Raw genomic sequence first — 11,497 nt, forward strand, 5'->3', positions numbered from 1 at the left:
ATTGGCTGTATCGGGAAAAAAGGGCGGAACCCCGGCGAGTCGCTGATTGGCTGAGAGCCTGGGCCGGGGTTTTTGATACATCAAAACCCTGAGACACGGACTGTGCGAGGGGAACAAAGAGCCCCGCACCCCCGGTCTGTGCGTGCCGGTCACTGCTGCCCCCCGGCCCCGCCCTGCGCTGGGGTTTGCCTCCGCCACGGGTCGGTCCCGGCAGCGCCTCCCCCTGGGCCAACCCCGGCTCCTGACTCCAGCCCCGCCTCCAGCTGCCTGACCCCGCTGCCGCCAGTCAAATCGCGCCCCCTGCCCAGCCCCCTCCGGCCTCCCCTTTGTAGCCCCCCTACAGCGCGAGCAGCGGGGTCTGACTCCTCCTGGGGGGGGGCAGTGGCTGCCGCTAACGTCACCGATTCTGGCTCCGTCCAGCCCGAGTGTCACGAGCGCTGAACAGGAACCGCACCGATGACCGCACCAGGCGGATAAAGCCGCGCCCCCGCCCCGCCTTTTACTGCAATGCGTGAGTCCTAGATTCTCTCCGCCGCGCGCGGTTGTAAGTTACGGGGCCGGGCCGGGCCGGGCCGGGCAGGGCGAGGCTTTAGCCCAGAAGGAGCCGAGCCGAGCCTAGCCTAGCCTGCCGCCTTCCCCTCGGCCCGTGTCTAGCCGCCGGGCGGTGAGTGAGCGTCTGTCAGCGGCACTAGTCGGGACCCAGCCCCACAGACACCCGGGCCGGGGGGAACCGGGCGGGCTGGGGGGTCCTCAGACCCACGGACCCCGGGCAGATCTAGCCCCGCAGACAGCGGGGGGCTCGGACACGCTCCGCCCTAGGGACACCCGGGCAGGACGGGCCGGGCCGGGCCGGGGGTAGTTTCTGGGGGTTTTGCTTCCACTTGGGCCGAGCTGCTGAGAGCAGAGCCGGGGAAGGGGGGTCAGGTCCGCGGGCTGCGTGTGTCGGGCCGGGGCAGCCGCCATCGGGTCTCGGGGCGCTTTGCCCGGCCCCAGCCGGTGACCTGCCTCTGTCCCTGGGGGGAGAATCCGCCCCTGGCTCTGGGTAGGGCCAGGATCCTAGCTCAGCCTGTGTCCCTGAGACACCAGGTGCAGGGGGGGGGGGGGAGGGAACATCCCACTGGGGACCCTGAAATCAGCTTCTCTAACCTCACACACCCCTAGTCTCTCTAACTCCTGTCTTCCTGCAGACTCTCTACCATGCAATCTCTATGATCCTGCTGGCTCAATGGGGGGCTCTGGCGACTATCAAACCATAGAGAGCAGGAAGTGATCAAAATGGAGAAGCCAGTCTCTCTACTCCACAGGGTTGTTCAGCCTGTTTGTCACTATCCTCTATGGTCCAGGAGGACTCTGGGAATCCTGGAGGTCAGGCAGTGTCACTAAGATGGGGTAAGAGGGAACAGCCATAAAATATAGTCTGCTCTAGCCAAAGTCATCCAAGTCTCTAAGATGCTGGAGGACTCCCATTGAACCAGCCCCCTGGCTTGTCTCTCTGACCCCTGGAAGCTCCTCCCCCCACCCTCCCTGCAGCACCAGGGATGGGAGGGGGGTGAAGAACCCCTGGAGCTGCAGGGGGAGCAGAGGGGCCCTGAGGGGCAGATGTGGGGGTAGGGCAGGGGTAGAATTAACAGCTGGGCTGGGGACAGGCAGACGGGGTGTCCGGGACCCAGCATTAATTAATGAGGGTTTGGGGCATTGGGGAGAAATTGGAGGCTCTGCACCCAGCAGGGTCCTGGGTGAGGGGGACCCTGGGACTGGAGAATGTGACCTTCAGGCCACGCAGGAAAGGAAGCTGTGGTGGGAAGGAGGTAGGGAGTGTGGTGATGCCAGTTGGATGAAGGTCGGGGAGGCAAGTGCAGGGCAGGTTTAACCAGAAGGGAGAGACAACATGAAAGAATAGAAGAGGAAAACATGCAGTAAAACCAGTGTTAAGAGAGAAGCCTGGAGAAAGTGGAGGGAAAGTCAAATGAAGAGTGAAAGCAAAACCGTCCTGAGAAAGAAAATGCTTCTGGGCGGGCAGCAAGAGAGGAAGGGATAAACTCAGGGGAGAGATCTGGAAACCTGAGGTGGAATGATCCGTGACAGGGAATAGAGAAGGGTTAGGGAGACTCAGATATAAACAGATGGAAAACGAGTGCTAGAGAAAACGATGTGTAAAGCTAGATGAAATTAAAGAAAAGGGAAAAGGAGATCTATAAAATGTTTCTGAAAGTGAGAGACTGTAAAATTAATTGCACCCCATAGGTCATGGACAGTATTTCCACTTAAGTGCTTTTCAGAACAACACTTCTTCAGATTTGTGGATGTTTTTACTCTCTTCTGGTTATTAAGCTTCCCTCTTAGCTTCTTTTAAGCCAGACATTTACTTAAGGTGAATAAACAAGAAGAATGTTTTACGTTTCATTTCCCAGCTGTGATTTTTGAAGGCAGACAGGGTTTGACACAACCAATTTAGGATTAAATAAATCCCAGCCCCAGTGAGGAGATCTATGTATGTCATTGTGATGATAGCAACATATTACAGTAAGAGCCAGGCTACCAAGTCTGCACGCTGGGTCATGTGCTTCATATAAACATGCCCAGCAGGAATTGTTGAACTGGTTGGGTCGCTTTTCTTCCCAGCTTCCAAATCTGCCAGTATTTGGCACCAGTCGTCCAACTGTGTGACAAATGTTCACAGTCTGGAATGCCACAATTTTATGGCACAGTGCCCCACAGTTAACAGATCATATGATTTAAACTATTTAAAAAAAGAAAACTAAAATATATATCAAGTCAAACCACTTAATACTCACTCCCACAGCAATGGGGATTGTAGCAGGGCTTCTCCGGTCCCCAGCACACGTCCCCACCTCTTGAACATTAGGAAGAATTGCCATTGTTTCTGAGACCAAACGCCAGAGGAGGACTCGTCACATGCTTTGTCAGCAGGCACAAATGCTTACTAGACAGATTAGAATATTAGAGAGCACAACTCTCGTGTTCTCTTCCTGGCTCCATTGTGCACTGGTGGGTGGTGACAGATAACCAGGTCGTATCTATTGTATGTATTCATCCCCAAAGGCAGCAGAGGTGAGTGGCTAGTGCCTGGGCTTTCTATACTGGAGACCTGGATTCTTTTCCCAGTTCCACCTGAAGTGACCTTGTGCAGTCTTTCAATTACCTCGTCAACTGGGGAACAAAGCGTCTAATAATTCTCCGCTTTCTAGGGTTGGGAGGTGGGGTTTTATGAATGATAAGTATAGTGATCAGGGGTATCAATGGCCAGAGCCCACAAAAGGGTACCCTTTACCAGGGCCCCAGAGGCCCTGGGGGCCCGGCCCAAACTGCAACCCCCATTGCAAAATTCAAACTTTTTCAGGGCTCATGAGATTGTATGTATGAGATGAGGGATTGCGCTATGTGTGTGGGAGGGGGCCAGTGTTATAAGTTTGTATGGGCCCTGAAAAAATTATGCTTGGGCCCTGTCAATGGTATGAGCCACGACAGGCAGGGATTGCTCCTTACCAGAAGCTGGGATTGGGTAACGGGATGGATCACATGACGACTGTCTGTTCTGTTCATTCCCTCTGAAGCACCTGGCATTGGCCACTGTCAGAAGACAGGATACTGGGCTAGATGGACCATTGGTCTGACCAAGTATGGCCGTTTTTATGAATATTTTAATCTGCCGGCACTGACACTTCTATTTTAGCTGGAATGTGACTGTTTCTTTAAGAGAAGATTCATCTGCCCACATCAGAAGGGTTGAAATGATTCTAATTTCGCAGTTCCTCTGGGTGATGCCGCACACCAGCAAAAGGGCCCTCGTGGTACATTTTTTACAAAGCCTCCAGCCCTGCAATGTTACCAGTGAGCTGGCTACAGCTCAGCAAACAGTCACAGTGTGAGTCAGTTGAAAGGAAACACGCAGTTGCTGCTGTAGGCGGGGCATATTTGTGAGTTCAGGAAAGTGAAACTAGCCCAGCTACACTGTCCAGAGTCAGCCATGGCGACTGAGAATCCCGTAGAAAGTCTCCAGGAGGAAGCTACTTGTCCCATCTGTCTGGAGTATTTCAGAGAACCTGTCATTCTGGAGTGTGGGCACAATTTCTGCCGAACCTGCATCAGCCAGTGCTGGGAGGGATCGGACATGGGTGTCTCCTGCCCCCAATGCAGAGAAACTGTGCAACAGAGAAACCTCAGGCCAAACAGGCAGCTGGCAAATGTTATAGAAATAGCCAAAAGGCTGAGTTTCCAGGCAGCAAAGGGATCAGGAGGGGAGAAGGTGTGCGGGGAACACCAGGAGGCTCTGAAACTGTTCTGTAAAGTTGATCAAATCCCCATCTGTGTGGTTTGCGACAGATCCCGGGCTCACAGAACTCACACGGTGGTTCCCATCGAGGAAGCTGCCCAGGAGTATAAGGTAGGGAAGTTTAATCACTAATAATTTTGGGTTTTAATGACTAGCAAGAAAGGCAAATAATAATAATAACAATAAAGTCTTTAAAAGTACTTGGTGTGGGAAACTTTCCTCTGAGAAGCTGAATCCTTTTCAAAGCCAGCATCCACTGGTGAAAGAAGGGAACTTTTTCTGGAACAGAAACTGCTAAATGATCAGTGAGGCTTAAATCACAACAGCTGCAGGCCAGTCTATGTGAGAGTGTTACCTTCAGATTGGAGAAGAGGAAGTTACAGCACTTGTTATTACTGATTTCTACCATACAGTGTATTATTATTATTTGCATCAGATGTCCGCACTACACAAAACACAGTGAGGGACAATCCCTTCGCTGAGCAATTTGCAGACTAAGTAGACAACACAGACAGGGTGGGAAGGGAAACCAAGGCAAAGGAACTTCTCCAACGTCACCCAGCATGTGAGTAGCAGAGCTGCGGATAAAACCCAGGTATCCCAATGCCCAGACCAGTTGCTACCACCCCTGCAGCACCACTGAGCAGTGCTGAGGTGCAGCTATTAGAATGGAAAGACCTTTGATAAAGGCCCCAGACCCAGCAGGGAGATACTGGCCAGCACTACAGGAGGTGATTGTGCTAAACGCTGCATGAACCCCATGCACCTTGAGTCCACACATAAAAGGGACAGCGCAGGTCCATGCCAAATACCATTGGGATTAGATTGCATTGCAGCAAAACTAACCCCTGGGCGGTGCTGACCTGTCTGACTATTTTATTGTGCGTGTTGGCAAGGACCAGACAAAGTGGTTGCATTAGTCTCACCATGCAGTCTTTTGAAATCTCCCAGAAACCACTGCTTCTGGGATCTTTACCAGGCAGTGGGACTGTAGGTACCTACCCAGAGGCATTTCTCCTGAAAGCGTTCAGGACAGCACCAGGGCAAACCCCAACCCTTCTTAACACACAACAGCACGTCTAATGGAGTTCGATTCGCCCTAGTGCTTAGACCAGTTCTGTACAACCAGTGCAATCCCCAGGACTTCAGGGCTGAACCTCATTTGAGAGTTGGGTTCCTTGGAGACTCCCAACACATATTTCGAGCCATGGGATTTGAATCACTTTGTTCCTTTAATCTTCTGAAAACCACATTAATTGATTCACCCCCATGTCACTCCAGATTTCTACTATGTGCTGCACTACTAATGAATTAATAAAGACCAATCAAGCTTGGAGAAGTGAGGTCTCCCTCTAATTAATAAAAAGACTGAACCTGAACTGGAAACAAGTTGGAATATGACACATTCCGAGTCTCCGTTGTTAGTTTGCATTTCCTTGGTGGCCATGATGTCATAAGTCAATTAGGACCAAAAGTCACCTTGGGTTTGGGTGGACAAACATCCCCCTACACACCCCTCTCAGCCCTCAAAATGAAACCTCCTAAATCATCTCTGTTTCTACAGGAAAAAATTCAAGCCCATTTGAAGACTCGGAGGGAAGAGAGAGAAACGCTCCTGGGATTTAAAGTGACTGCAGAGGTGAAAAGCCAGGAGTATCTGGTAGGAGCCTGTTATTGACCTGTGGAGATTTGTTGTGAGAGGTCTGTTTGTAGGCAGATTCTTCTGTGGCCTTGATGAGTGAGGATATGTTTCTCCATGATCATAGATTTTCTGTGTTAGATTCATATGCAGTATCAAAGCTTTCATTTCAGTTAATTTCTAGCCCTTGTGGCTTTCCCTGCGTCTGTGTCATTTCTTGAGCTGTTCAATTATTTGATTCTTTTCCCCCCCTACAACTTCTGTCCATGTAATGCTGAGTCCTGCCTCCTACTGCTCAGGATCACTGTTCCCAGATGCCATTGATAACACAGTGTCCTAAGCATGTCAGACATGGACACCTCCCTTTTCAGAGATACTGGGGAGAAATGAAAAAGGTGCGAGAGAATCCCTGCCCAGGTCACCACAGGGTAAACTCAAGTGTCAGAAATCTTAGGGTCCGCAATGAAGTTTTCCCTCCTGCACATTCAGGACTCCACAAAACGACCCCAGCCTACCTTCATGTCCCGACCAGCCCTTTCTCTATTGCTTTACAGAAACGGATAGAAAAGGAGAAGCAGAAAATTGTTTCTGAATTTCAGCAACTGCGGCAGTTCTTGGAGGAACAAGAGCGACTTCTGCTGGCCCAGCTGGAAAAACTGGACAAGGAGATTGTGAAGATACAGAATGAAAATATCACCAAACTCTCTGAGGAGATTTCACAGCTCAGTGAGCTGATCAGTGAGATGGAGGGGAAGTGTCAGAAGCCATCACGTGAATTCCTGCAGGTAAGACTGAGTTAGCAATACTCCAGATCCCAACACAGGGACAGGAGAGCTCCTAAAACATGACAGTCAGAGATCTCAGTGTAACTCAGTGTGTGTGTTTCTGACATGTGAATGACTATTGCTCTTTTCAGGGCCACAAAGACAGTGATATTAGAGATGGAAAAGCCCCATTAGCTCAATAAATCATGGCCTTTGGGCTGGGCCAGGTGTTCTTTTCCTCATATTTGCAATATGCCTTCCCTTGGATCCCCGGTGTGTGTCAGGTGTGACTGAGATTCGTTTTCTCTCTTTCCCTTCTAGGATGTCAGAAGCACCTTGAGCAGGTATGTGGCTCCTTCCCACTCCCACTTCACAATGCTGGGAAAAAGCTTGGAAACCATGTTAGCACCACAGCTCCCCAGGGTCACACAGCAAAATGTGTGGGGAAGATCACATGTTGGATACAAACCTCTCTGATGACCTTATCCTGAAGACTCCAGAATGATCGATTCAGTGGGAAAGATGAACCTAAAGTTTTACTAGAGAAGTCAGATCCCTGGGGGACTGGCTGCCTCAGGATAGTGGGGCTGGAATATGGGCCTTTCACTGCTGGGCGCTGGTTACCATTCAGCCCAGGGCAGCAGTGATCAAGAGTCTTTCCCAGCGCAGGATTGTTTGGAGACCTGTGTGCAATGAGCTGGGGAGGGGGTGTTGGTGTGTCAGTCTAGTTCAGTGGCTCTCAGCCTATCATTGTGGGCCGCATGTTCAGCTCTCTGTTCGTAATGTGGACCACATCCGCACGATATATTCACTACCTGTATGGCCCTGAGGATGTCACATGGACTGCAGCTCTCTGCTGATTGGGCTGCAAGCAGGCCACAGGTTGAGAACCACTGGCCTAGTTCTGAGTGAATAGATTTCTGTAAGACGTAACATGGGAATCTCCTGTCCAACTCAGCATGGAGACATGGAGTGAAAAAAGTTCCCATTTTATCCCCAGAGCTGGTCTCTCCAGGCCAGAATTGAGGAATATTAATGGGACCTTCAGAGGGAAGGTTTCACTGCCACAGCCTGTGCTGCACCTGCTCTGAAGCTGGGAGAAGCAGAGGAATTCTAACTCCAGGCCCATTAGAGCAGCAACTTTTACTAACAACAAATGATCATGTGTCACTGAATGAAATATAAGAATGTGAAGTTTTCTCTGCAGGTGTGAGAAGGGGAAGTTCCAGCAGCCGATGGAGATTTCTCCTGAACATGAAAAGAGACTCAGTGATTTCTCCCAGAAAACTATTCTGCTAATGGAGACTCTGAGGACATTCAAAGGTGCTGAGAAGGGATCTCGGAGGGGAAATTGGGATGAGCCTCTGAGACTTGGGAGGGGACGGACTCTGGCCAATTGGTTCATAATTAGATGACGTGTCTATTGAATAAAAGGTGGAAAGTAGAGGAATTAATCAGGTGTAACAAGGGCCCAGGTGTCAGGACATCTCACATTAATTCTTGACTTATAAAGGTCACAACACTGAGGCCCAACTGTAGCAAAATGGCCTAATTTTGGGTCTCTCAGTTTCTCTCCCAACTACAGAACTTGCAAAGCCTTGGGGGGAGGGGGCGTCACAGAAACATGGGTGCTGCTCTGTCTGGATCTCAGCCCTTCCCCAGACTGTGCCAAGGTCTGCATGAGCCTCTGCAGCCACTGACTAGGGGAGTGACAAACTGCCCCCTCTATCCCTTTGCCAGTTCAGGGTTAATATGGCCATTGAGCTGTCCCTCTCCCAGCTCGAATCTCCACACTTATAAAATCAGTTACTATTATGTGTGTTTCAGTCCATGGAACACGAGGGCCCCATTGTGCTGAGCTCTGCAGAGGTGCTGGGTAAATAGACCCAAGGGGCTTACAATGAAGAGCCCTGACCCTGCAAACTCTTAACATCCCAGTAATGACAAAGGGACTAAAGTGAGGAAAGTTCTATTCACGCTAATGTCTTTGCAGGATCTGGGTCTAGGGTCTGATAAAATGCAAGAGATGATTGATACAAACTAGCTGAGGTCTGGAGAGGGGGAAGCGATAATGAGGGGAAAGTGAATTTGTTTTACTGATTGTATCTCCTAGGGTGGTTGTGAGACCTAATGGCTGTTGATTCCACTGCTGTGGGATGCCTGAATGAAAGAGGAAAACAAGGTTTCAGCTTAGTTTATATTTCTATTAAAGACCTGGGCATGTCTCTGTCTCTTTCTCTGTCAGAATTAAACCAAGCTAGGTAAGTTAAGAGTGGGAACGTCATTATAAATCTGATGGAAATCTCATCTCTTTTCTCCTTTCCCCCTCCAGACATTCTGCCATCTGAACTGGAGAGAAAAGTAGGAGAATCTCGAGGAGCACACACACAGGGCAAGATTGCAGGTGGAGTTATTTTTAATTTGAGAAAATTCCCTTAAAACATTTTCATGAATTTATAGATAAAGTTAAAACCAACCCAAAACCTGCCATGACAGACACAGCCCTAAAATTAAACACATGAAATGCTACCCCACCCAATACCACCTCTTGCTCTCTGCTCTTATCTGGCTCTGTCCCAATGCTGCATCTTCCTCTCTGTTCCCTGACCTGGGACTGGAGGCTGCATTAGGGGAGGCAACTGCCTCAAGGGTTTACAGCTGGTACCTACCTCCTCTGCTCCCTCCTCACTAAAAGCTTCGAACACCTTCCTTGCTGTGTCTCTGCTGCTGGGAATGGAGCAGCCCCAGCAAGGGGAGAAGGGAGCTGAAGCCTCAGCAAACAAATGAGAAACAAAGGAAGTGGCTGGGTCCCATTACAGGAACTGCAGTGACAGCTCTGCTCAGCCTCAGGTGCCCAGGGCAGAGGCAGCTCCCTGGGATCCAGGCGTGTCCCAGCCAGAGCAGGGCTGCTGGGGAGTGTGAGAAATGGTCCCAGCCTCACCCAGGCCTGAGCTCATCCCCTAATGCTCTGATTCTCTCTCCCCAGCAAACGTGACTCTGGATCCAGACACGGCTCATCCCCACCTCGTCCTGTCTGAGGATGGGAAAAATGTGAGAAGGGCAGACAGATGGCAGGATCTGCCCGACAACCCTAAGAGATTTGACACTGTGTCCTGTGTGCTGGGCTGTGAGGGATTCACCTCGGGGAGACATTGCTTGGAGGTGGAGGTGGAGGGTGGTCAATACTGGGCTGTGGGGGTAGCCAGAGAGTCTGTGAGGAGGAAGGGATGGATCAGCCTTAGCCCCCAGGGGGGGATCTGGGCTATGGAGCGGTGCAGGGATCAGTTCTGGGCTCTCACCTCCCCTGCAACCTGCCTGCCCCTGCGCCGGTTCCCCTGCAGGATCTGGATGTATCTGGACTGTGACCGGGGACAGGTGACATTTTTCTATGCTGGTGACCAGGCCCCGATCTTCACTTTCGTGCCAGCCTCTGTCCCTTGGGGGAGAATCCACCCCTGGTTCTGGGTAGGGCCAGGATCCCAGCTCAGCCTGTGTCCCTGAGACATGGGGAATATCCCACTGGGGACACTGAAATCAGCCTCTCTAGCCTCACATATCCTATGACCCTGTAGGACTCCCATCTAACCAGCCCCCTGGTCCCTCATCTCTATGACCCCTGGAAACTCCTCCCCCTCCCTCCCTGCAGCACCAAGGATGGGAGGGGAACTGGGGAGAAGAACCCCAGGAGGTGCAGGAGGAGCAGAGGAGCCCTGAGGGGCAGATGTGGGGCTGGGCAGGGGGCAGGCAAACATCGGGGTGGCTGGGACCCAACATTAATTAATGAGGCTTTGGGGGCTTGAAGAGAAGCTGGAAGCTCGGCAGCGGCAGGGAGGGTTTGTACAATCTGTGGGGTTAGATCTCACTGGGGCTCCCAGCCAGAGCTCCTGCCGCAGGGCCACAGTCACCTTCCTCTGTCGCTGCAGGGCTGGCACCACAGTAATTGTCACACACACGCAGGGGGGATGGCAGGGAGAGTTCACAAATCACAGGATCACCCAGAATACAGTCTGTGTTGTTTTGAAACATGTTTTGCAGGTTCAATTTCCTGACTTTCGGTACTGACTCATGATTTTTAACTTCTGGGGTTGGCAACGCTGCTACATCTCTGGGGCTGGGGTGGGTTGAACCAGAGCAAATAGAGGAAACAAAAGGGAAAGATAAAGTAAAACAAAATTACCAGAGAATCCTAAAGAAAGGGTGGAAAATAGCTATGAAAATAATGAGAGGAAAACACTCTGAAGAGGGGAAGCAGCCAGAGGCAGCGAGAGGGGAAGGGATAAACTCAGGGAGAGAATGGAGAACATGAGCGGGAATGATCTGTGACAGGGACCAGAGGCGAGTGGAAGAGACACAGAGAAATTAACAGGATGGGAAATGTGGGCTAGAAAAAATGGTGAGTAAAAATGAACTGTATGAAAGAAAAGGGACAGAGAGATTTATAAAAACATCCTGAAGATGAGACTGTCACTCATAAATTGCCTTTGACTTTGTTGCCATTTTAGTGTCATCATTGTTATGGTTATTGAAGCTGTTTCTCAACTCCTTTTCACCATGCTGGGTATTTGTGTATTTGGATAAATAAAGCATGAAAGACAATTCTGGTGGTTTTTTTTTTTTTTTTTTAATTTTAATTTTCCAGCTGCAATTGTTGGAAGGCAGAGCTGTGGGATTTGCTTCGGTACTTGGTTGTGTCACCCCAATGCCAGCAGGGACTACACTGGCATGTGCCTATGATGGGAGCTGGGGTTTTACTTTGATTTGTTGCTATCCAGCCTGTGCTCTGTCTCTTGTGCTGTCTAT

At 50.5% G+C, this 11,497-nt stretch overlaps 1 protein-coding gene across 1 annotated transcript; it reads left to right on the plus strand.

Annotated features, from left to right (window-relative positions):
- Positions 1 to 1,171: 1,171 nt before the first annotated feature.
- Positions 1,172 to 11,293, plus strand: LOC137141323 (zinc finger protein RFP-like). The gene is made up of 8 exons (XM_067530169.1): positions 1,172 to 1,389; positions 3,576 to 4,405; positions 5,859 to 5,954; positions 6,488 to 6,718; positions 7,019 to 7,041; positions 7,905 to 8,020; positions 9,030 to 9,101; positions 9,684 to 11,293. The coding sequence occupies exons 2-8, from the start codon at positions 3,989 to 3,991 to the stop codon at positions 10,196 to 10,198; spliced, it is 1,470 nt and encodes a 489-aa protein (XP_067386270.1). The 5' UTR covers positions 1,172 to 1,389; positions 3,576 to 3,988; the 3' UTR covers positions 10,199 to 11,293.
- The last annotated feature ends 204 nt before the right edge of the window (positions 11,294 to 11,497 follow it).

Source organism: Emydura macquarii, unplaced genomic scaffold, assembly GCF_026122565.2.
Source record: "Emydura macquarii macquarii isolate MOO-44397 ecotype Brisbane River unplaced genomic scaffold, CSIRO-AGI_Emac_v2 contig_3043, whole genome shotgun sequence".
In the NCBI taxonomy this organism is placed as follows: domain Eukaryota; kingdom Metazoa; phylum Chordata; order Testudines; family Chelidae; genus Emydura; species Emydura macquarii.

Coding starts and splice junctions, on each gene's coding strand:
- LOC137141323 (XM_067530169.1), top strand. CDS start 3,989: ATGGCGACTGAGAATCCCGTAGAAAGTCTCCAGGAGGAAGCTACTTGT. Junction 7,042..7,904: donor GTCAGAAGCACCTTGAGCAG/GTATGTGGCTCC, acceptor TTTTCTCTGCAG/GTGTGAGAAGGGGAAGTTCC. Junction 8,021..9,029: donor GACTCTGAGGACATTCAAAG/GTGCTGAGAAGG, acceptor TTCCCCCTCCAG/ACATTCTGCCATCTGAACTG.